This window comes from Anoplolepis gracilipes, chromosome 4, assembly GCF_047496725.1.
Source record: "Anoplolepis gracilipes chromosome 4, ASM4749672v1, whole genome shotgun sequence".
NCBI lineage: Eukaryota > Metazoa > Arthropoda > Insecta > Hymenoptera > Formicidae > Anoplolepis > Anoplolepis gracilipes.
In genome coordinates this window covers 6,261,622-6,287,248 of record NC_132973.1, presented here as the reverse complement: position 1 = coordinate 6,287,248, position 25,627 = coordinate 6,261,622, and the positions used below count along the sequence as shown (strand labels likewise).

General features: G+C 35.7%; 2 protein-coding genes and 1 long non-coding RNA gene across 4 annotated transcripts; 2 read left to right on the top strand and 1 right to left on the bottom strand.

The window, feature by feature from the left end:
* LOC140664742 (uncharacterized) lies at window positions 1-21,936 on the top strand. 2 transcript variants are annotated; one of them, XM_072890172.1, is made up of 6 exons: window positions 1-624; window positions 1,052-2,920; window positions 18,595-18,738; window positions 19,687-19,988; window positions 20,149-20,405; window positions 20,688-21,936. In XM_072890172.1, the coding sequence occupies exons 2-6, from the start codon at window positions 2,596-2,598 to the stop codon at window positions 21,451-21,453; spliced, it is 1,794 nt and encodes a 597-aa protein (XP_072746273.1). In that variant the 5' UTR covers window positions 1-624; window positions 1,052-2,595; the 3' UTR covers window positions 21,454-21,936. The 2 variants fall into 2 exon arrangements, with proteins under 2 accessions (XP_072746273.1, XP_072746274.1); XM_072890173.1 differs by lacking the exon at window positions 1-624 and adding an exon at window positions 810-938.
* Window positions 12,969-16,097, top strand: LOC140664743 (uncharacterized). The gene is made up of 5 exons (XR_012046490.1): window positions 12,969-13,173; window positions 13,473-14,339; window positions 14,522-14,900; window positions 15,120-15,354; window positions 15,702-16,097. It is a non-coding gene; the product is annotated as an uncharacterized lncRNA (long non-coding RNA).
* Window position 21,937: 1 nt separating the features above from the next.
* LOC140664741 (ATP-dependent RNA helicase DDX24) lies at window positions 21,938-25,627 on the bottom strand. The gene is made up of 11 exons (XM_072890171.1): window positions 25,364-25,627; window positions 24,815-24,998; window positions 24,218-24,737; window positions 23,898-24,094; window positions 23,666-23,811; window positions 23,269-23,561; window positions 22,965-23,187; window positions 22,778-22,889; window positions 22,589-22,706; window positions 22,324-22,504; window positions 21,938-22,252 (listed from the first exon to the last, which is right to left on the bottom strand). Exons 2-11 carry the CDS (start codon window positions 24,992-24,994, stop codon window positions 21,958-21,960), a joined length of 2,265 nt encoding a protein of 754 aa, XP_072746272.1. The 5' UTR covers window positions 24,995-24,998; window positions 25,364-25,627; the 3' UTR covers window positions 21,938-21,957.

Sequence of the window (25,627 nt, the reverse complement as noted above, 5' to 3'; positions counted from 1 at the left end):
ATCCTAACCACGATTTGATCAGCTGCCATTTAATGTCAGCATGCCGCAATTGTCAGCTGCTCGTGCCTCGTCGTTGCTATGCATACATAAAAACTGACTCGACTGCTATTACGGGCGATTATTACGCGCTTCTAGGAAGGAAGTATATGTATCGAGGGCGGTGCACGCGGCTCCTGTGGGGTAACAGCTCCTCTCGCGGGCAACAATAGGATCTTATATTGAATAAACCCACGTTCTCTCCACGTATAAGTCGGCGCGAGTATTCTGTTAACCGGGGGACTCCGCGGGCGAGGTTCAGCCCGCTGGTATTGCTGGCACTGACAAGGCGGTTGGTATAGAGGTGTGGTGGCACACACACGGAACATACACCAGCGAAACGATTATACGACGACGATCGTGTGTGCGCTGAGCTCTTGGTGTCGGTAGACCTCTTACACTCGACTCAGTCCGAGCCGGGCGTCAGTGACTTTGCGTCCGCCGATCCGATCGGATCCTCTCCACGAGTTGCGGGGCGCGTCTCTTCGCGAAGGGCAAGAGATCGTATAAGTTACGCATTATCCTCGAATTGTAAATTTGGGCTATTTAATTTCGTCATTTTTCGGAAATCAACCTCGAATGTATGGGGTAAGAAAATTGGAATATTTTAATTTAAAAAATATTTTTATTAATAAAATACATTTATTCTTCCTTTTTATACTTTGTTTTTTTACACGATTTTTTTAAATAAATATAGACTTGTCTGGCAAATTTTTTTTTTAAATTTGGCTATTTTATACATATAATGGTTATTGTAAAAATTTCAAATCTATTTGTTCGTGCAAAAATTGTGAAAGAGATACAATTGTCTGTAATGACTTTTGTTGCTTGTGCATCGTAAAAAATTACAACTGCCACTTTACTTGCGGTCGTATCAAGTCTGTGATTAACACGGGATAAACGTAAGTGCGTTTGTTAAAGGATCACCCTGGCTCCGATTTATAAAGCGATGTGTTGCCGCAATCAAACTTCGTGGAAGCATACTTTGACCGTATCTCCTGCTTATCTGTTTCAGACCACCGCGATGCAGCGCGACCTCGGCCGACAAGGTGTCTGAGGGATATCCCCGCGGGACCTCTCTACCTCCTTCTTTACCTCGTCTTCCCTCGCGGTATACGGTAGGTCCTGTTCGGAGGCTACCAGGATGCAACTCAGACCCAGTTATCGAGGCGTCCGAAGGCACCCCGCGGCTTGCATGCACGGTATAAAGCAATAAAAGCGTCCGCGCCACGAGATATATCTCGCGAGGTCCGCGTAAGAAACGGCGAAAGAAAGCCGACTGCACCGGTAAATCATAAACGCCACGGGGATCGAACTGCGGGAGATAACTGCCTTCGCATAAGGAGAGATAGAGAGAGAGAGAGAGAGAGAGAGAAAAAGAAAGTGAGAGAGAGAGAGAGAGAGAGAGAAAGGGAGAAGAGCCAGCGGCTCGGTTAGTCAAGCGGGATCCATCATTCGATTGCGCGTCCATCGAATCCATCTATTCTCGGACGTCTCGGCAACGCTAACGAAAACGAAACAGCCCGGAAGAAAAGCCTCATCGTCGTTTATCATCGGGAACAGGACGTCCGGAAGATACTTCATACAGAAGGGCGGATATTCATTGATATATTTGCTTCTCGCTCGCCGAGTGTAAACCATCTCTCGCGGATATTATCGATAAATCCTGATGGTTTTCCTGTAAGAAGATACGTGAGCATGGACGTTCTTTGCATGCCGATGATCATCGCGGATCTGTCGCAGTCGTAATAGTTTTGCTGTTAAAAAAAGATACGTCGACGTTTACAATCGCGAGAATACTACCAATAAATCGTGATAAGTTTTAAATTGCAACGTGTGCACGCTATTGCTTCGATCAGTCGATAATATATGACCTGCACATGTGAAAAGTGTAACGCAAAGTGACAAATTTACGAGCCGATTGCCTTGACAGTGTCGCTGAGGAAGTATCGACTAGATTTGGTTGGACGGTGTTTCGTGATGCTCGATTCACTACGCGCTGTTGCTTCAGGTAACAGTTTAGTGTCTAGTGAAGCAGAGTTTCATGCATTGTTATCAAGCTCTAGCTGTAACATCTACTGTGAATCAATTCGACAAAAGAAATTAATTTTTCCCTGAACAAAGTATTTATGTATTATTTAAATCCTCTTTCGCGTTGCAATTCGTGAAAGAAATTTCTTGCTTGGAGCTTGCAAGATGTCGAAAATAATCAAAACCGAAAGGATTGATGTCACTATCATCGTGTTACGAGACGGAAAGTGACAGCTGCCGTGCCGTGGCAGAGTGACATAATTGAAGAAGAAAGTGCGTCCGAGCGTCCGTTATACGGTAATGAGCGGGTATCGAGAGAGGAGTAAAAATGCTCTCGAAAGCAAACGTCGCGCTCGTTCCGCCACCACCAGGATTAAATGACGTTACGCCCTCGAGCTTTCTGACAGCACCCTGAAGAGGACGGTCTCGTTCAAAACCAGCCTCGTCACGTTATCTTTGGATATCTTATCGTTTATCGGACTGTACATATTTCCGACAACTTCGTTCGCGAAGTGACGCTATTTCAAGATGTGTGATATCATGTCGTCGAACGGTGAATTCTCGACCATGTCCAGCGAAGAGATGCCCTCGCTACCCAAGTCCTTGCCGAGCTCGAGGGAGGCGACCGCCGAGGGTGGTTCCGGCTCCGGCGGCGGATACATGCCGCTACGGGAGTTCCTGGACCGATTCTCATTACCGCGGGTCGTTAGACTCGAGGGTACCGGCGGCAGACCGGTGCTCCTGTACAAGCAGCAGCAACGATCGCTGAGAGTCACAGCTACGCTGCTGATGCACCGGTACCGACATGACGTCAAGGTGGGACCGGAGATCGTAATTCCGGAAGGTTATCCAGGTGAGTTTTTTTCCATCGAGACTTGAATCAATCCCTTTTGATGTATAGACATTGCAATCAGTCAGATTATTCTTTCGCGGAGGATTATTCCGCAAAAAGGATTAATTAAATATGTGAAAAATAACGTAAATTAAAAACTACTTAATTAAAATCGAAAATATTTAAATTAAATCTTCTTCACTTTGGACGTTCGCTTCGTAGAGAGAGAAAGAGAGCGATATCTTTGAATCTTTAATTTTATTTGGTTATAGTTGATATTGAGCATAGCTTCTCTTTTAATGGCCGTGAGAGATGACAGCGTGTAGCACGTAAATTATGCTTGGTAAAGTGAACGGTAACGGTTGTGGAGATCATCCGGCTGGAATCATCGGAACAGGTTATAGACTTTATCGAGCTCGCGCGCGCATTTGCGTTGTACTCGCGTGGACGCGAGAGAGGCTACGAGAAAAATGATAATGCTTCGACCTCGCGCGCGCGAGAAAAAGAAAGAGAGAGGGATACTTCTCCATCATATGATTAATGTTCCAACTCGTTCTTTTTTTTTTTTTTTTTTTCATCTCAATCGTAAAGCACTTTGTGTGGTGAACTGAGTCGCGAAACTCGCAGAAGCAGCGGTCTCCGCCGCTCCTGCGTGCGCGACTTATATTGGTTTTCTGGCATCAGAAATGGAAATTATGAGGCAATAAAGCGCGGTAACGCGGACCTATTAGATCGAATGGACGAGAGATAAAGTAGAGGGAATGTTTAGACTCGATGGTGGCTGGACAGCTTGAGAAGAGACCCATCAACTAACGATGTCTGGTTCTTTCGCGCGGGTGCGAGATTCTATTCAATATATATCGATATTTTTACCTCTCATACACCTTTCTTCCTCTACTTTGTCTTTTTCTTTCTCTCGTTCTTCTTGATTTTTATCTTCGAGTGTGGAATTAACGTCACGCACGACAGTATCGCGCCCAACTACCGCTAACTGCATCTAATAAATGCACTTCGTATTTTAATGAAAATGTCGTTGGTCAGACGAGATACGTGGCCGTTATAAGCCAGATATGTTAAGTAACCAAGGCTACGAGAGACAGAATTTTAACGCACTTTCTTCTCTTACTATCTTGTTAATGAACGACCCGGAGCAATTGTGGATAAACCGATTACGAATGTCTGACGAATCGCGGTGAAACAGGTTTGTATTGACGTCGAGTTTTTCGTCACGCGATTTTTTTTCCGATTTCAATCCGGCTGATTCATGCGAGAGAAATGTCGCTGATCGGTAAATTATTTCGCGCACCGATGATTCACGATGTAGGACAGAGTTCAAAATGTAGGCAATTTCTACTCTCTATTGGAACCCATGTCGATTTTGAAACGATTCGAAATGACTTTGGCGGCTGCTATTGACTCTTCTCCTTTCACTCTGCTTGTTTGACAGCGTGCGGATTTTGAGCTTGAAGCTCTTGGCGCGAAATATCGTCGAGTCACGACTAGTCAGAGAGCAGATAGCGAATGGAATCTGTAAAAAAGATCCAGCTCTCTCCAGTACGTATTTCCTTGTTGAAGTTTTCGAATGAAGAAAGTTTTTAAGTGAAGAGAGATGAATGTGCGGAGATTGCTCGTTATTTCACGTTGAAGAGGAAGAAATTCCCGAAGAATCGAATGGAGTGTTCACGTGGATACTAGCTTCGTACTCGCTCACGGATAAATTGACACTTGAGGCGGACGCGAGGTTGGTTACGTATAAGTCGCACGGTACTAACAGTAAATTTAGTCGGGAAATGTTACTCCACGCCCACGAATTCGCCACGAGTGCCGCGACGTAATTCACGCGGCGAAATCGCACGCGGGGAAGAAGAAAAAGCGCGGTTCTATCGTCGCGCGCGGCCAGACGTCTCGCGCGCGAAATTAGTTCCGCGTTTTAAACGCTCGCCCGCGAACCGCGCGAGACGGCTTCGCCGTCGCTGGCGCGGTGATAAAGAAACGTCGTCGGACGTTTACTGTTGACCGCTCGGTATAAAAAGTAACAGGCAGACATGCAGATCACATAGCGGATTGCTCGCTCGCGCGACCACGAGTCCCTCAAAACGATCGGCCGAGGCTGAAGCGTGAAGCAAATGAGAAGTCACGCGGTGTTATGATCCTTATTGTGTTTCTCTTTCGTTGCTGGATAAGACGAAAAATGGCTTTCCTGACTAAAATTCTCCTTAAGATCGATCATACAACAACTTCGTTTAGTCCATCGTTTTATGGACCCAGGAGAACAAGGAATTCATTCCGGCACAGACTCGCTGGAAAAGTAGAAATTCAAAGCTACGACCACCGCGTCATTTAAATTCTGACCAACGCACCGTGATAAATTTTACTATTTTACAGGACAACATATTTCCTTCACTCTTTCTACTATCTGCTTTTCTACTTCTCCTCCGACCGCTTTTCCTTCTGCGACAGGGTGGAATTTCAAACGATCGGTATGACAAGATGACGAGTCCAAACACTTTCGTCATCCGACTTAATCTCATTTGTCCAGCACGGCGCACGTGCGTGAAATGCACGATCGCCGGCTGGATCGCCGTTAAATGCAAGTCCGTTCCGGATGTTGCACGAAATCACATTGTAATCTCACCCGCGTCAACCGTGTGATATAACACGTCGCATTCGATTTCCGCCTGTTATGCACGAAAACAATCTAATAACATTAATGAAATTGTGATAAGAATTTCATTATACATATATTTTATTTTAGTATTATAGTAAACATATAAGATTTCCCGTTGCTGTATAATATATTACAAAGTATGATAAAAGAATTTCTTGATAGATTGAATTTTGATTTCTTATTAGACAGTTATTACATCAGAATTGACGTGGACAAAATTGTAATTCCTGTTGCTACGCAATCTTAAGCACATATTTTATAATTCAACATTCCGGACAATTAGTATGAAGCAGATTAAACACCCATCGTGATTCCACATACGAGTATGTACACCTACATCACATAATTTGCAATTTTCCCGCGACGGATGGGCTGGAGGCTGGACAAAAAGGGTCTGCGAGAGTCTGGCTTTCGTTGGCTAGAGAACCATAAGTTGCAGCTAGATGTATTAGAGGCATGTGCATCGTACATTACGTGCTCATTATACATCATCGTAATCAGCTTATCCCGGCGAGTAAAAAGCGCGCCGGGTATTTTCTCTCAACGCTAACGTTTTCGATTCAAGGAATCGCGCAATGTCCGCGAGGGACGAAATGAAGACATTCGAGAGAGGATAAGAAACGCGTTACGGAGCCGCGTGTAATGTGTCTTAAAGTGTATAGAGTGGCGGTAACATTCTGTGTAATATTCTTTCGGCTTAATTCCATCGTCGAATGGCATTCACGATTACCGTCACGCTTGTTCCAGACTGTGAAATCCGGTATTTATGCATAATATGCTGCGAAATTGATATAATTTCGCAACGTATTATGCATAAATAACTACGAACTCTAGTTCCAAGTTGCGATAAAATTTTCTCAAAGTATCATAACATACATATACCAATCGCACACCTTGCCGCATAAGATTGCAATCAGCAACGACGCGATATATATACGGGTGAATTCTTCGGTTCCAATTTCGCGTGACAAAAGGGAAGATACCATCGAGAGGGCGGTGGCTGTTCGCGAATCATCGTCAGCGAAAGGGAATCTCGTCGGAGACGCGCAACTTGAACCTTCAACCGAGATAAAATTACTAGGGGAAGATCCAGAGGCGCGCATCCGATTCCACGGACTGATAGGGACGGTATCGTACATACAAATCACCGGCCATGGCTTAACTGCCATTCGTGCAAACCTCGAACGAGAGTCGACGATCCTCCGCGCGGCCGGTCTTCAGTTTACAGTAATTTATTAAGCGTGTAAAATCTCGAGGGAGAGAAAGAGAGAACAGTTCTCGTCGGTGACGCGTCGAGGTCGACGTCCTTCTTGTCTCACGCGACCCTCGTCTTCCTCTACGTTTTTCCTTTTCTTCTCCATGACGGCTACACCGTTAACACGCAATTCGACGCAAGGGATGGTGGTGCCCGTAGCCCTTAGTTTTATAAAACGGTTTATGAGATAATCGCGCATCTATTTTTATTTGACATAGTATACAAGAAATCTACCTTTTGACAGTTCGATCGTTCATCTGCAACGAATCGCGAATATTTACGATGCACTGTTGTTAGCCGTAAAAAAAGAAAAGTAAATGTGATCTCGTGCACGGAAGAAAGGCTGACTGTCGTAAAAAGTTAAACGCGACGCGAGACTAATAGTACGATGCATAGTATATGACGTTTAGCAAGAAAAACTTGTTGAATCCTTTCATTTTAAGAATTGATATATATTCTTATTATAAATATTATAAAACAAGATCTGTATTTAAGCTCATTGCGAGCAATAAGAGTATCGGTTATTTTATATTCAATACAAAAAATATATAAATTAATAATAAGTAAATCATTTTAATCAATTTACACAGACATACAACTTAAGAGTTATCGACGATCGTGCGTGTCGTGATCTGCGATTTCATGTGTTTAACTTTTTTCTTTCTCTCTAGATGTGCGGAGAAAAGGAGAATGAATTGCGTGCAATATTGCAATTGTGATTGCAGGACCGAGAGATCGTATAGATCGGCTTATCCGATATAGTGGTATGATTTTACTGCCAACTGTCTAATCCAACAAAAATGTCCCGGCTCTTTTTTTACAATGCGTGCGAAAATCAACTATAATAAATTTATTTATATTTATTTTATTAATTTTTAGGATTAATTGGGGGTCAATTTTAATATAAATATTTTTTTTATAATTATTTTTTATTTATAAATGTTAATATTAAAATATTGACAATATTATTTTTATTTATGGGAGTAATATTAAAAAAGCATATATATATATATATATATATTTATTTATTTGTGAATTTATAAACCTATTTTAATTTTTGGATTAAAAATGTATGGTGTTGACATTTTATGATGCGTACGACATGTATATTGTATGTGTGGATATAAAATATATATATATATATATATATATATATATATATATATATAATTTTTCGCATAGACATCTTGGACAGGAGTCTTACACAAGACAAGAATGTTGCGCTGGCCAGACGCGCCCTCGGCAATGATCGGTCTCCCTGGTTTTAAATAACGGTCATTACGTGCCAGGGTATAACTCTCTGGGGTATCACGGCCGACGCAAGGAACCGACTTCCACGACGAAGGAAAGAGAGAGAAAAGCGAGAGAAGATTCAATCTATTCGTCTCTATCTCACTTTCTCCTCCTCCCTCATGTGAAGCCGACTCGTCTAATTTCTAGAAAATGATATAATCTATAGATATGAAATATAAATAGCGACCTACCAACCAATAAATTGCGATCGATTCCTGCTCTTTCGCGCTCTATCGTCGTGTTCTTCGCTCTAATTGCCCTGCTGTATCGATATTATTACTAATATACTGACTAATACTATTAATATCGATACTTTTGCCTCGACTGCGATCGATTTATTACGACGATAAATTCTTCTTGCATTTTTATTTGATTTTTTCTGCTTTTTCTTTTGTCATTACAAAGTTATTGAAACGAATGGATGCTCTGCAATAGAATACGTTACATAAGTTGTTTAAATATTGTCATAATTTTAAAAGATTAGAGTTTAAAAATATTTAACCATTCGATTTTTAGCAATTATCGAAAAAATAAAAATGTATCATTATCAATGGAGTATAGTAAGAATTCTGTTACATTGTAGCAGGCTATCGATAGCAGAGAGTCCAGAACCGTATACTATTGTCACGGTTCGATTCACGTCTAGGTAATATTATATCCCGAATGATTGGTCTCGCGCGGCGTAACGTGAATTATGCACAATAAAGATTCCAGCCGCAAGATGTGTGTGTGTGTAGGCTGCAGTCTCTTCCTTACTTAATGCTCCTCCTAAACACATATATCGCGCACCTGGATACCACAATGTTTACCTGGAACGTCACGCCGACACCGGTGATCTCTCATGTCGAAATATCCCCGATTGCATCGATATTACTGTCGCGAATCTCATGTATAATCTACTATTCAATCATGTTTCCATAATTATTTAGCGAAATCCGATCTAGAATGAATGAAAACTTTTTTCGTAGTCAGCGCTTGCAATTTGTTGACAAATAATTATATAATAATTTTTCTCGATAAATTAACACAATTAAATAATTATATTTTTTTATTTCTTCGGAAATCGAAATTAATCGTAATAAAAGCGAAAACAATTCACGTGCCATATCACGTGTCAAATTCAAATTTTTAGATTTTTATTAAAAGTAAAATACTTGCACATGACATAGATATGCATATCACCAGTGCAATGATTAAACCTGTTATTTGTTTTGTTGAAAGAAAATTTTATGTCAAATGGGTGGACACGAATTGGGATAAATTCCTGCAGCGTGTTGCAATGTATAACGTAACTTTTACGAGCGCACCTGGAGAACAGGCCAACGTCCGGTTTCTTGGGTTGCTGCAATCCTCGCTTTGAGTCCTTCGATTGTTATCAAGATCGACATGATAAAGTTTGAAAGCAAGTTTTTTTTTATTACAACGATGACGATAATTCAATCTTTATATTTCTTGATAACAAAAAAAACTTTTAATTTTTTCTAATGTTAATTAATTAATAAATTTTGGATTACATTCCTTTAAAAATTTAAATCATTGATTAATATTATATAAAATTATTTATGCATATTTAGCTTTTTGAAAAACGAAAAACGCGACTAGGACGATCAAGATTTGTTGATAACTGATATACTTTAACCTTCAAATAAATAGATTCTTTTGACATCGTAATCCTATCGAACACGTGGATTATTAAAACGTTCGAGCTAATTTTTGTATTATATCACTTGAAAATTTCTCAAAAAATTTACACATCTTCTTTGAAGTCTAAACTACGATTTTATGTATTAAAGTTAAAGAAAAAATATAATTTAAATATTATATTTTTATCATTTTTTAGACAAAAATCTGGAAAATTATATATTTTACATAAAAAATTAATAACAATGAAAAAAATTTAAATAAAAAGGAATTTTTCAAGGATTTTTAGTTTAAACTTCAAAATTTACGGACAAAAATACTACATATCCGCGGCTCTAAAAAAATATAATTATTTCAATGATACAGAATAATAAAATAGAATATTTTCAGGTACGAAAAATTGCGTTTTTTAGGGAAAAAAGATTTTTAACCTTTAATTCATGTTTATTTGCAAAAGTGCAAAAGTGAAAACGGAATGTAATTATAGAATGTATATATACTGAGAGAAAAAAAATAGCGTAATATCATAAATTACAGTATAGAAAAGATACACGCATGCAATACTCGCGGAGCAGATTCGTTTTTTGAAAGTTTTTATAGTATTTTTATAACTTATAACTTATCTTTATAAAATACGATTAAAATAGTGAAAAGAAAAATATTTGTAAAAAAATTACTTATTGAAATCTTCTCATTTAATACATATAAAGCGAATAAGTGGATTATTCATGTTTGCTGCGGATTTGCAAGCATTTAGTACTGAACGAATCGTTTATATTGTCCTTTCAGATATAAGTCCCCTTTAAGATAAACTTTTTTTTTTGAAAGTTTCTAATTTTGAGAGTCTATTGGTCTTTTTTTGGAAAGTAAAGGATTAAAAATGGCTTGGACACGAGTAACCTAGGTGTTAAGTTTGAGAGTTAAGATTACGAGAAATACCACATTCTTATGTATCCCACCCAGTTCAAACTGACGCATTAAATAAGTTTACATGTTCCGTTTGATAACGGATCAGCATTTATGATGTTATACATATATACAGGCACAGAGATTCTGAATCCTAAATACGATATGTACAGCAATGATGCATTAAAAATAAAACGGATTTTCAGGAACATTTAATTTATTGATTCATGCATGGAAAAACTGCCCGCTATCGCTCCCATATGTCTGTGTTTGTTCAACAAAGCGTGCATGCTCTACGAGGTGCGGAGTTAAGAAAGAGTTAATGAACTCTTAAATTCTATTAAAAGTTATGGCTAGACGTTACTTTAAAATACATAGTCCTGTGAAATTCCACGCAATAATGCGTGATATTTTGTATCATTTAACACAAATGAATTCCTAATTTAATTAAGCTTTGTTTAACCTTTAATTGCACATATTTATATATATGTACATATTGTTTATACAGGGTTTCCATAAAGTCTCACCCCATCCCCATATTTCGTAAACGGCTCAAAATTTTGAAAAATCGCAAAACACATGTTCAATCATTTCGAGGGGCTTCCCTTTTAAAGGAATACAAGGGGGGCTCCCAACTTTAAAATTTTAAAAGGAAGCCCTTATTTTTCATTGCACATTCTTGTAGCTTACCTCGAGAGCAAAACACTATATTAAAGTATTTTTTCATTAAGTACTTTTCGAGTTATGAGGCTCAAAAGTTACAATATTTTGACATAAAATACAAAATATCTTGTAAAACGTTCAGTTTTCGGTAATCTTATCTTAATACTCTTATGCACAGACTAACGAGAGGGATCAATCGGTGTAAAGAAAACACACAGTTATCCTAAAGAAAAAAATATGTAGCTGCTCATTGCAAATTCATATTTTTTTCTTTAGGACAATTGTGTGTTTTCTTTACACTAATTTTTGTATTTTATGTCAAAATATTGTAACTTTTGAGTCTCATAACTCGAAAAATACTTAATGAAAAAATACTTTATTATAGTGTTTTGAAAAGCTCTCGAGGTAAGCTACAAGAATGTGCAATGAAAAATGGGGGGTTCTATTTAAAATTTTAAAGTTGGGACCTCCCCGCTTGTATCTCTTTAAGGGGGCGACCGTATCTCTTTAAGTACCCTCCCGACCTCCTTAAAAGAGAAGCCCCTCGAAATGATTGAACACGTGTTTTGCGATTTTTCAAAATTTTGAGCCGTTTCCAAAATATAAAGGTGGGGCGAGACTTTATGGAAACTTTGTACATATGTATATATATATATATATATATATACGTAGTAGAAATGTGAGAATTTGTCATTTCTGTCATTTTTCTCTCTTCTTTTTCTTAGATAATTTAGAATATAATAATATATATATATATATATATATATATATTATAATATCTATATATATATATATATTATATTCTAAATTATCTAAGAAAAAGAAGAGAGAAAAATGACAGAAATGACAAATTCTCACATTTCTACTACATTGTATCGCGCACAAAATGTACGGTTGAGAAGAAGCTATCGAAGGCTGTTCGCATTACCATACCGTCTACAGGAAGACCGTGGATTTTATTGTCCTAGATCAAGAGCTAGCGGCGATGCGCGATTCGTCGAAACGCAAATTGCTTACGCCTCGGCGCTGCGGCTTTGCCGCACCGCGAAGGTAACGCGCGTCAAGAATCTTAGACCAGTGGCAATAGCACGAGCAAGCATTGGTTCTCAACCCTCCGATTTAAATATCACCTTATATGCACAGAAATCTTCTCTAAACATAATTAATTTTACATTCATTATTAAGAAATTATTTATCATTACGTGTACCAAATTTTAATTCTTCATCGTAATAACACAGATACAGCAAAAGTAGATAATAGTTAATCAGATTACTTTTTCGATAAATTTCCATTTTCGCTACATTGCAATACTATGATAGTATAACGGTTACTGAACGGTAGAAAAGGCAAATAAGAGCGACACGCATTATTAATCTGAAATAAAGTGAAAATAAAATATCTTTATATTTCTTTTAGGGTTGTACATACAAAATTCACACATTCGTGATTTATAATATTACAATAAACGCTTTTTAATTCAAATATATTATTTGGTTTTGGTCAATCTTACGTTATTTTATATAACCCGTACATACACAGCATATACAACGTCTTATACAAATATATATATTTACATCACAATATATACTATTTAAATCATAAACATACTATCGTTCGGATACTTTCTCGTAGCTGTGTACATGTATACATGTTACATGTGTACAGAAAGGAAAGAGACAGTAGAAGTGACAGTATTTACATCTTAATACTAAACACTTTTGGAAAATACTTGGTTTTGGTGACATTTTAGTCGGTACTCTGACAGTCAGATTAAATACGTGCTTCGAGCTGCTGTTTTTTAATCCTTATCCAACAATATTTGATTTTGAATCTCTTCTGTAAGCTCTGTAAGTAATTTCTAATAATTATGTCTTTTTCTAAATTTTTAAAAAATTTTGGAACATTCAAATACATTGTCATATATTCCATGTAATTTTATACGTTATTTAATATATTTATGAAACTTTGTTCAAAATATTGATATCACTGTGAGTCCATATATATATATATAGATATAAATAAAAAACGAAAAATTTGTACAACAAAAATCATACGATGATTTGTAATTTTCATTTTGTGATATCGTAAATATTTTATCCATGATTGTATTACTGATTTCTATTTTTGTTTATTTTTATTTCCGCAGCTTATCATAATAATAATGGAAATCATGAAAATCAAAAATCATTTAAAAATAAAAGATCAACTTGAAGGAGCAGCAATAGCTGTTGAAAATGGAATATTTGATGATATTAAGTCTGCAGAAGCATTTAAAATTGATCTTGATATTTTAAATAAAAAAATAGATGTCGTAAAAAAGAAAAACGAATTTCTTAGAACAAAATTTCATTTCGAAAAAGCAGTAAATGATTATTTAACTAACAAAGACACACAAAAAGACATAAAAAAAAAAATTGCAGATTACTATAAAATTGACTACTATACTTTTAATTTGGAAATAAACAATTTCCAATCTAGTGGAAAAGAAATATACGAATACGATGGACATTTGAGAGAACCTAAAATTTTCACTTATAAGAAAGAGAAATTGTTGCTGAAAGAATTAGACAATTGGAAAAAGTCTCAATCAGATTGCACCTGTCAGATTTCTGTAATGCAACAACTGCTGAAGCTAATTAACCAATCCATTCAAAATAAAGATTTATATTTTCAGAATAATTATAACAAGACAAGATATCTAATAGAGTTTGAAATGACATATTACTTTGATATGTTTGACTTATTAGTGAACCGCAACTGTGTTAGAAATTGCGAGAAGGAAACACAAAAGAGAAAATTAGAAGAATTGGAAGAAAGAAGCACGAAAAAGAGTAAATAAAATAAAATCAATAAAATTTGGAACTTCCATCAATTGTAATACCTGCAGAAAGAATATCCGATTCTACAAATGACGGCCTATAAACCTAAAAATATCCATCCAGCCTGTAGATTTAACCACTTAAAAAAATGAAGTAGGAGTAAAATGTTAATTCCGTTACAATTTCTTGTTTTTGTAAGTATCTGTCAGCCATATTTAAAAATAAGAACGAAGAAAGAGTTCAAAAATATGTAAACATAAAAAAATATATATATGTATATAAATACATTACATTGGCAATTTACATATAAAATGGTAAAATAACTAGTCCGACTTATAAAAATAATTACTATACAAATATTTTTTTATAATTTTAGAAATTAAGTAAGCAAAGTAGCAATTCTATCATATCCGACACGATGTATCATATTGACGCAAATTGACGAAGAATTTTGAGTTGTCGAAATTGAGAAGAGATATATGTTAGAATAAAGCACCAAGAAACCCTTTGATGTAAATACAGACAATTAATAAGTATATTATGTATTACATATAGAAATTAAATCTATAAAAAAATGTGTGCAGTCTTGGAACATGTATCATACAAAGCATTCTTTTCTAATATTTGCGGTAATCTTGAATGCTTGTCCGTTCTATGACATTCCTTCAAACTTGTCTCTTGTTTACAAACTGATAATTAAATACGTGTCTACACAACTATTTAATTTGTATTTAAAAGAATTCGTCATTTCTTTTGTAAGTATTTTTTGCGAAATATATCTTTTTTCATTTTTTAAAGAGAATTTTTGTTAAAAATTAAAATATATAAAAACTTTTTGTGTGATATTATTTTTAGCATATTTATAAAATCTAACAAAAAATTAAACAATTAAAAATTACAGTATCTTCAATCAAAAACTAAACTGGACCAAGTAGTACGACATGTTTAAAGATAAAGATATATTTATATTACAGATAAAGGTATATGGTAGAGCATTAGGGAATTATATATGCACATCTTCAACGAAAAGTCGACATCATGAAAAGATTCTTAAACGATTTCACACTAAGTTGGACGTTCCATAGAATGGTATAACATGTTTTGAATGTAAAAGAAACCATTACCGAGGCCTCAATGCAGACAAACCGCAAACTTGACCCTAAGATTTTAAATGAAGAAATTGATTAACAGAAGAAACTTAAAAAAATCGTATGTATATGACAGACTTATAAATGTTAATACGGAAATTTTCACATTTTGACGAGAAACTATTGTTACTGATATTGATAGTGGCTGATAGATTTTGAAAAGATACACGGCATTAGACTTTTAATGTTTTCACATAATTGTAAAAAAGAATTATTTCAAGCTTTAATAAATGTACAATAATCTTTGTTATTGTTTAATAAGAAAGACATGTTTTCACAGTATCAAGTAAAGCTGTATGAAAAGTTTTGTTTATATATATATATATTTTTTAATCCAAAACAAATTTTAATTGATTCGGTGTAAAATTACTACATACAAATATCTTAAAAAGCATTCACTGTTTTCAGAACCAGTAAATTAATAGACCTATGAAGTAACCTGATCAGAAATAATTCTTAAAGAAGAGATATTCATAGAACCCGCCAATTCTGTAACTGAATAGTATATGGACTTGCAATCACTTAATTGTAATTCATAATTTTAACATTTTCAGAAAGTTTTAAAAGAAAATTCTTAAACAAAGTATGCAAGGAAAAAAAGTGATTTTATTTTTTTTACATACTTCGTTTGTTAACATAAATAAAAAATACATGTGTTTTCCGTTCCTCGAAAGCACATGTAATCATTTCTAATCAATATTATAGAAAACTCAGATATATTAATATTACAATAAATATAATTTTTTATAATTCGACGAATGCAATGTAACATTTAATCAATCATAATTATAGTAACGTTTAAATAGGTGAATTTATTTATTAATTTTTTTATGATATAATGCAATTATTATTTAAAAAATTGTAAATAGAAAATGTAAAAAAGAAAGTTTTATATTAATATAGTTACACATTTAAAACTTTTGGCTCTTATTTGCCATTTCTACCGTTTAATATTGTCATTGCTTGCTTTGAGCCTATTACTTTTATTATGATAATATAATTTTATTGTCTAAAATTTTTCAAAATCGATACTTATGATGCCGAAATAGATTTCTATATCGCTCATCTAAAAAAAAAAGGTCGTTTTCTTTTTACGTTACTGACTGAGATCGAGCGGTCAGGGACGTTTTGGGGGAATAAGGCCGAAGCTCGTCAAGTGGAGAATCCTCTATTTGGTCAGGTCGTTTTTCTTCGAAAAAAGCAGCGCGAAGCGTTTTCCGCGTTCCGCGATATCGCATCACGCGCCGTGGGTCTAATCGATCCTATCATCGAGTCGCACGAGGTATTAAGCTTTAGCGGCGCGATTTTATCTGTATTCACACATATATACAGATATATATATATATATATATATGGAAACCCTGTATATAATAACATATGTATTGTTTATATATAATATTTCAACTTTCTTTTTTTTACCAGAAGAAAATAAAGATACCCTGCCTGCTGGCGTCCAAAAAAATAGGAATTGTCCGGATAAAACTTCATGGACTTTTATTACGCGAATCGATAAACGTGTAATCTCGCAATTACGCAAGACAATAAGACGCGTTAGGAAATCGTTGGCGTGCGTCTGAATGCCTGAACTTTTCCATAGATTTTTCACAGTAGATGCAACGATCCCTATAATTACGACCTGAACGCGCTCGCTCTCTTGCGGGGTCTCTCCCCCGTCTCTTACCTGTGTGTCGGATGCGCGCGTGGAAATAGAAAGTGAGGGAAGGCCGTACGCTCTTGTGTAATTGCGAGCGTACGCCTTCGCAACATTTCTTTTCCGGGATACACGCTCTCGTCCCGAGAGCTAGACGCCGCACCGCGTCCTTCTGTTGTGTACCGAGGGACGGACAGAGAAAATCCTTTCCCCCCCCCCCCATTAACTCCCTTCAAGGCGTTCTCAAGACCGTATACCGGGAGAGCCAATATCATCCGTCTAATTGCGCGCGGGTTTCCAGGTCGTTGATCTAGAACAAACAAAAACCAGGAGCCCCGCCGGCCGCTAGATTATTCCATCAGTTAACCTCGAACAGAGAATTAATGCGCGCAACCTGCAAACGGAAAAACTTTCCCAAGGGAAACCGTCCTTCTCCTCTCTCATGCACATATTCCTTCTTTTTTATTTATACGGCTCGTGATTGCTCGACGCTCAGCTCGAATCTTGAATATTTTCTAGTTTATTTCTATAGGAATAAATAAAATATATAAAATAGAAGGTTAATAAACAATTGATAAAAATAATATGTTATTCTAGTAAAAAAAAAAAAAAAAAAAAACTGTATTATATATATTTTAGTGCAAATCATTCTTTTTGATATAGTTAATTTTTAATCATCTTGTAACCATTTAATGCTTGTATTTAAATTCAATTTGAAATTTTTTAAATTTATTTTTTGCATATTAATTACTTTAGACTGAATGTTCAGCGTTAACTTTGCCTTTGTCGGGAGGATTCAGGATTTTCGACAAGGCGGATCTTTCTAGAGCATTCCAGAGCGAACGATCCGCGCGGTCTTTAAGGGCCAGGATTCGAGACGTGCCCTCGCATATCGAGGCGGCATTCTTAAATCAATTAGCGACGAGCAAAAAAACTCGTTGACCTTCGATCAGTCGACCGACTGTTCGGCTACTGTGTCTCCGTCGCAACCGCTCAGCTAAAATCGCCTGTTCACAATTTTGCAGAGTTTTTTGTTACGAGCTGGAAACCTTGGAGAGAAGCACCGAGCTCCTTCCTTCTAGATAGATATGTTTTTTAGCCCGCCCCGAAGCCATTAGTTGCGCGCATTGTTGTTTCGACAAACGCCGACTGGTCCCAGTCGTTCTCGATATGATTAACAAAAATTTACCTTCATTCTTTCTCTCTCTCCCTCGTTAAAGAAAACTCAAACTGTAAATTCTTTTTCCCATGTCTAAATTAAATTATATATTATATTAAATTATATCTGTTATAATAAATTAAATTATATACTGCTACAATAACTAATTTTATTTAATTAATTATTTTTAAACAATGTATTTCAATATATATTAATATAGAATATTGTGCAGAGTGAGTCTTACAAGACACGATCAAAAAGTCAACATAATTAAATCCGAGGATTCTTTTTTTGAAACATTTATTACTTGCACTTATTAAACAAATAATAATTTGCCAAGAATCAACACGGAATAAAACTTTATAATATTTTTTTATTTATTAATTATATTTATTATGTTTACAGAATTATTAGAATTGAAGAGAGATGTCATGTATCTTTATTAAACAGTTCCTTGCTTTGTTTTGACATTCAACGTTTCATTCTTTCAGGATGGTTTTCTGTGATATCTGGCAATAACACGACGGGAAGTGCACGCGTCTACCGAAGGGTGGATTCTTTGGTGAAGACAGGAGTACCGGTGTTTCTGCTTGCGACGCCTTTAAGAGGTTACACACTGACACACTCAAAAATGGGTAAGTTCGGACGAAGAAACTAAAAGGTGTCGCGATCACGATCGCGAAATGTCAAAAGCGATGCAACGTTCTTGACCCAGATGCATATCAGAATAAGCGGTGCAATATAGAAAGTGATCTTTTTCTTCTTTCATCTTCATTTAGTCCGCGAAAACAGAAGTGTACGTTCAAAAATATATTTTTTTCAAGGATATTTTTTCCACAGGAAAATATTGTCAATTAGTAATATGAATTTATATATTTATATTGATAATCTAGAAGTCGAAAGATGCGTAAATTGAAAGCGCACATAAATAAAAATTTAAAAAACATTTTCGAGAAGAGTAGAAAGATCCATTAAAATATTTAATTTTAATAACTTTGATAAAAATTTAATTTACATATTTATCGGCTTAAAGATGTATGTGTCTCTTATATCTATTTTACAACCTTGTTAAGAGTGTAAAAATTGAAAGAGGAAGTTTTGAATATTTTTCTGTAAGACTGCGGCCAGACGTTTACGTATCATAAATTAGCTAATAACAGGCCAATGACACGCATTAATAAGATGTAAACTACGATGCTGTGATAAAACTGAAGCTTCGTTAAAACAGGATTATCGATAAAAACACGGGTAACGGCAGCAGTTGGGATCAGTCTCCGATCCTAATATTAGATACATGTACAATATATCGCGCGAGAGACCATCGGACATGACTGGAAAGGACTTCTGCCGCCTTTTAGTATCGTTCGGTACCGTTAAAGATGCCTTTAGGACACGACTGCTGCCAGGATCGATTATACTCTGGGCTTCTTTTGAGATTCGACGCGTTGTTAACGGGATCGCGCGCAACATAATCGAAGAAACGAGTTGCATGATCACGACGCCCTTTGTACCTTTGCAACATTGCAAATAAATATAAATCGCGGCTGCAATCCGTGATCAATTTTGCGTTTTACCTCTTTCAGAGAACGGAAATCTGCGTGCCCATTATACGAAGACGACGATCAGAGCCGGTGAGATATTGCGGCTCGTGGCGGTCTTCCAGGATACGAGGAGATGCAGCTCGGTTTCCTTCGGGATTTCCGGCGGATATCCCGAAAAGGATCAATACGCGCAATGCATCGATCTTCATGGACGAGAAGTATTCACCTCGTTGTCAACTAGAGGCGAGTTTTACGCGATCTGTCAAAACGGAAGTATCGATACCGGAAGTGACGCGGTACTCTACAAGGTTCACCATCTCGCCAAGAGGCAGTTGCCTCTCAGAGTGAGTCGCTTTTGTGAAACTTATACTTTCTCTTTTAATATCTATTAATATTAATATTTAATATTTAATATCTAATAATTTTATAATCAACGCTAAAAATATATATTTTATTATGTTTTTCATTTTTTCGATTATCTATTAAATCAATTTGTCGCTTCAGGTACGATTGATAGCAGGACCGTTGCCCGTGCCGTTGCCGAAGGAATACGGCGGTCTAATGCAGTTGGAAACATCGACGCGGGGTCCAATAGTTCTAGGTTGCATAGTTCCGGAGAGACCTGTGCATAATCCGGAAATGCTCGAACTAGTTGTATCCGGTAACGGTGCGCCGAGAGTGCGAAGAGCTAGATTGGGTTACCCTTCGGAGGCGAGATTACTGGCTTCCCCGAAAATTCAACGATTATTATCAGCCTGCAGGTAAATCAATTAATTGGATTAAGGTAAAATTAACTTTGTTTCGATCAAATTAAAGTTCAGCATATTAATCAAATTAATTCGAGTATATAAATTATAGAAGTAAAAGTTAAATATCCTTTTTTATCCGTTAATTGTATTATTTAAACAAAATTGTCTAATTCTCGGCGCGTTTAAACTTTTCTAAAAATTCCATTAAAGACTTGACGTATCACAGAAATCAACTGTCAACCTATTATATTGGAATTTATATTCTATGTGGTTGAACTGGTTTTTCTACTTTAGTCGAGCGGTCGGAGATCGTGCAACCGAGCCACGAGTGGCGCCCATGAAACTGCATCCGTCGACAGCTGAAAGTTTGAAGGAAATGCATTTAAAGAAGATCAAGCCGAAGCCGGAAACTAAACCGATTCTGCAAAGTCTGAAGGATGGACTGGAACATCTAAAGCGGAACTCGGCGAAGGAACGGAACCAATCGACCAAGCAGAGCACCGGAAATGGCATTCTCGAGAGAATCTCGAAACTCGCTCAAAGCAACAAAAATCGCAACCCCGCGAAGAAATCGGCCTCGTTCACATTTGCAGTCAGGCCGGAGATAGCCATGAGATCTCAGGAACGTTACTCCAGTCTGGAACCGGAAACTACCTCTCATCAGACTCGCCAGAATCAAAACGCCAAGCAACCGGTACAGAGATCCGTGTCGACCAGCGTGTTGGAGATACCGACGTGCGTCGAGCTGCAACCCAACTATTCTCGTGTAAGAGACAGCCTGACACCGTTGCCGTCACCACCGAAGCTGATCAGAACTAGCAATAAAAACGAGGAAATCTATGCCGAGATCTGCGACACCGAGACGGTAAATCAAGTGCAAAAATGTCCAGGAAGTCACGTGATGGCGCGAATTAGGATCATCGTGCAGGGTCATGACTCATCCTTAGAAGCACGCAACGTGATCGACAACGAGAGATACGCAAACTCGATGGTGATGAGCGAGCAAATCGACTCTATTATCAGTACGGAAGACGAAGTGATTTATAACACTGTATTCTGAAATTATCATGTTAATGTACAATCTGCGTTTATGATGCTCATAATCATATGAAAAGAAAATTTAATTGCAGCTTGGAGCAACGACATTAAAATTTTTTAAGTCTAGGTAAACCGGCTGTGTTCAGCGATCAATTTGCTATTCGCTGTTTCGCGCACGCGCGTGCGCGAAAAATGTATTATATTATGTAAGAGCATGTGTATATTAAGGAAACATGTACAACTGTCTTTGTAGAAAAATGCAGAAATCTTCTGTACATACCTTTGCCATACATTAATATACTAACAATTCGGAAGGAAACATATGCATATTAAAATTATGTTTCTTAGGATGATGAATAGCTCAAATTAATTATGAATGTATAACCTGCGGCAAAATAAAATTTATCTAATTTTTGTTAACTCAGAACTGATTGTTCTGTGAAATCAATGTTTTGTGATGAATATTAAACTAGTAAAATTATGTGACAAAGAAAATATCAGCACGATTTATATATGTAAACAAAATTTATTTTGTCTTCTTAAATTTTTTAGATCTTTTCAGCTTTTGTGGTCGTTCTCTTTTCTTAGATACAGTACTGTTTTCTTTACTTTTAGCGGCATTATTTTCTATTACTTTTTTCATCACCTCAATAGCTTTCTCTGTATCCTGAGCAGGATCTATGTTTAAATTATCATCGAGATACTTTCCTGAGAACCCTTTTGGAAATACTGGTTTTGATAATAGAGACTTCAACTGATTTTTCTTTATTTTTAATTGTCGTCTCAATGCAGCTGCTTCTTCCGATTCTGTTGATGATTCACTAAAATAAAAAAATAATATAGTTTACATTATACAGATCAAAAATCTAAGCAAATCATTTATTTCTCTTACTCATCGTCGTCATCGTCTAAGATCATATCCATGTCTTCTATTGCTTTCCGTAACCAACTTTTTTGAGTAGTCTGTCGGCGACATTTTAATTCCAGCTTATCAATATCGCGAGCAACATCTACTCTTTCTTTTATAGCCACTAATAACCTGTCTATTACAGGAAATGTAGGTAAATCGTTCGCTAAAAACAGAGATTCATGTTAAGTATTATCATATTTCTAACTATTAATAAGTGAATATTAATTATTTTTTTATTTGAACGTACTACGTCCAAGAGTTTTGCACAACTTGCTGTAATTCTGTTTTTCAGAAGGTTCCATTATTAGAACCGTGATGCCTTCCTTTTCTGCTCTTGCCGTTCTACCGCTTCTATGTACATAATTCTGTAAAGTAATTGTCAAATCAATCTTGTGAAAGTATTGTAATACTACATTAGCATATTTTAGAAATTTACCTCGGATGTTCTGGGAACCTGATAATGAATCACATGTTCTATATTAGGTATATCTAAACCTCGCGCGGCTACATCCGTGGCTATTAATAATCCATTTTCATCAGCTTGAAACCTACAATTCCTCTTCTGATTAATATAAAATTCACAACAAATTTACTTAATATAAATATGTATATATATGCCCAACCTTTCAAGATTTTTTAGGCGTTGTCGTTGTTGCATATTGGCATGCAGAGGTAAAGGTTTGCATTCAAGTATGCTGAAAAGAGTAGCCAATCTTTTGACACAGCCAATACTGTTACAAAATACTAATGTCCTTCCACTGTGTTTCTTCAAAAAGTAATAAAGGTAATAATCCTTGTGGTCGATCGTGCACGCTATTCGACATTCCGTCAAGTTATCAGCCATACCTGAATACAGATTAATATATAAGTGATAACACACAACTAGCCTACATCGTTTAACAATAGATGATTAAGATGCATGTATACCTGATTCTTTTGTAAGATCTACGACTTTAGGATTCTTTATTTTTAACAAGTGTATAATCTTTTGCAGTTTCTGGCCAGGAGTATGTTTGTATATTTTACTCCTAGTATATCGTTTCTTTTTTCTCTCAAGATAATCTGGAAGGTCGTGCACCATAGTTAAAGTAGCCGAAAAAACAAACGTCTGTCGTTTTTCCAGCTTGATTGGATTTGCATTCATTTTTTCTAAGAGATCGTACAATTCTTGAAAATGACCCTTCTCCATCATCCTGTCTGTCTCATCAATAGCTAAATATCTAAATTATATAGCAAATTTTTTATAATATAATACTTAGGATTATTTTCTAAAAGAAAAAAAAAAATATCTTATTTCCTTCTCTGTTTAAAAATTGCGAATTACCTAATAGAATCAATTTGATTTAGATGAGAGTTGCCTTCTTGAATCAGTTCCCATAATCGTCCAGGTGTAGCAATGACAATTTCAGGACCTTTACTTAATATTCTTTCTTGTTTTACTGCTGCCATACCTCCAAGAACAACAGCTATCTGTAATAACATAGCATTACAATTAGAGTTACACATATTATATAAAGTTATATATAGTATATTATCCTAAATTTGAAAAGTCTTACCTTAATGTCTGTATATTTTGCTGCTTGAGTAAGATGGTTCTTTATTTGGATCGCTAATTCACGAGTTGGAGTCAAAATTAATGCATATAAGGGTTTGATTGGGATATTCTGACAATTATCAAGCTTTATGTTATTCACAACACGTACACAATTGTTGGATTCTGATGTCTCTTCAGTTTCTGAATCAGAATCATTATCTATAAAATATTTAAATTTAAAGAGAATTAGTATATACAATAGTTATTAATGTACATTAATTCAATTTTATATACAAAAAAAGCATGGAAATAACAAAATTAGTAACAAAAATATTGCTGTACCTTTAGCTTCTATTTCTGAACAACTTGAGCTTAGATTTTGAGAAACATGTTTTACAGATTCTTTCGACACTGGTATTTCTAACTGCTGCTTCAAATCCAAGATACCTTTTATTATTGGAATACCAAAAGCTAACGTCTTGCCACTGCCAGTTTCAGCGGCACCTAATATATCTCTACAGCCTAATATAGCAGCTGGCAATGTCTGAGCTTGTATCGCAGTAGGAGAATGAAAATTCTGATCAGCTAAAGCTTTTATCACAGTAGTAGGAACGCCCATAGAGATCCATGCTTCAACATTGATCTTTGCCAAATTTTTACTATTATTTGTATCACAATACAAATCATTTTCACTATCAGAATCAATTTGTGTATCAATAGTTTGGAATTCTGCTGATTTTATTGTTTTCTTATCTGATTTCTTTGTTTTAGCTTTCTTGACTTTCAATTTCTTTTTGGGAGACTCAACATTGTCAATATTAGCTTCTTTCAATTCATCTGAGCATTTGCGCTTCGCTGCTAACTGTAATTCAGTAATATAATGATTTAAATAAAAATTTCAAAACATCAAAATAAGTATGAATGAAACAAATCACTTACTTTCTTCTTTTTGGTAGACTTTACTTCTGTAGTTATAACTTTGTCTTTTTTGGTTTTTCGTTCTAAGCTATAATCAGTTAATTCTTCTATTCCAATTAATCCTTCTATACCATTGGACAGTACAGCACCTTCCAATGTTAAAGATTTCCATTCACTATCATTAATTCGTTTAGCTTTCATGATTCTAAAATATTTAATTTTATTGTTATATAAGCTTGCGAATGTTCGTGAATAACCTCAACAATGTAGTTACAAATAACATGGAATTTTCTTCTTATAATTATTTGACTAGTTAACAATAAATAGAACAATACATATCACACTATATATCTCAACAATGATTAAAAAATCAATTAATAAAAATTACAAATCCAACAATGATAAAAGAAAATGCGCACGTGTTGATGAAACTTATACAAAACAGGCATTCAAACAGCTGTTCTCAATAATCTATGGAACCAAAGATCTTTTTTTTTTTTTTTTAATTCAATCCGTTCCTTTAATATATATATATATATATATAATATATAAGATAATTCGTATACTTGCATTTTGTTGGAAATTTTGAATTTCTAAAAAGAAATTTATTCTTCATCAACTTGAATGAAATAGTATATTTCCTTCTTCTGTTAAAAACAATAATCGATACAATAACACGTAAGTATGCACTTTATATAATTAAATTTTTATCCTTGACATGTAAAAAAAATCTATTTTTGTAATCACACGTGCACGTGTGTGCGCTAAAATTTTTTACACGGTCACACAACATTCATCTCACCATCGAAAGACCTTGAGCGTCACTGAATATTA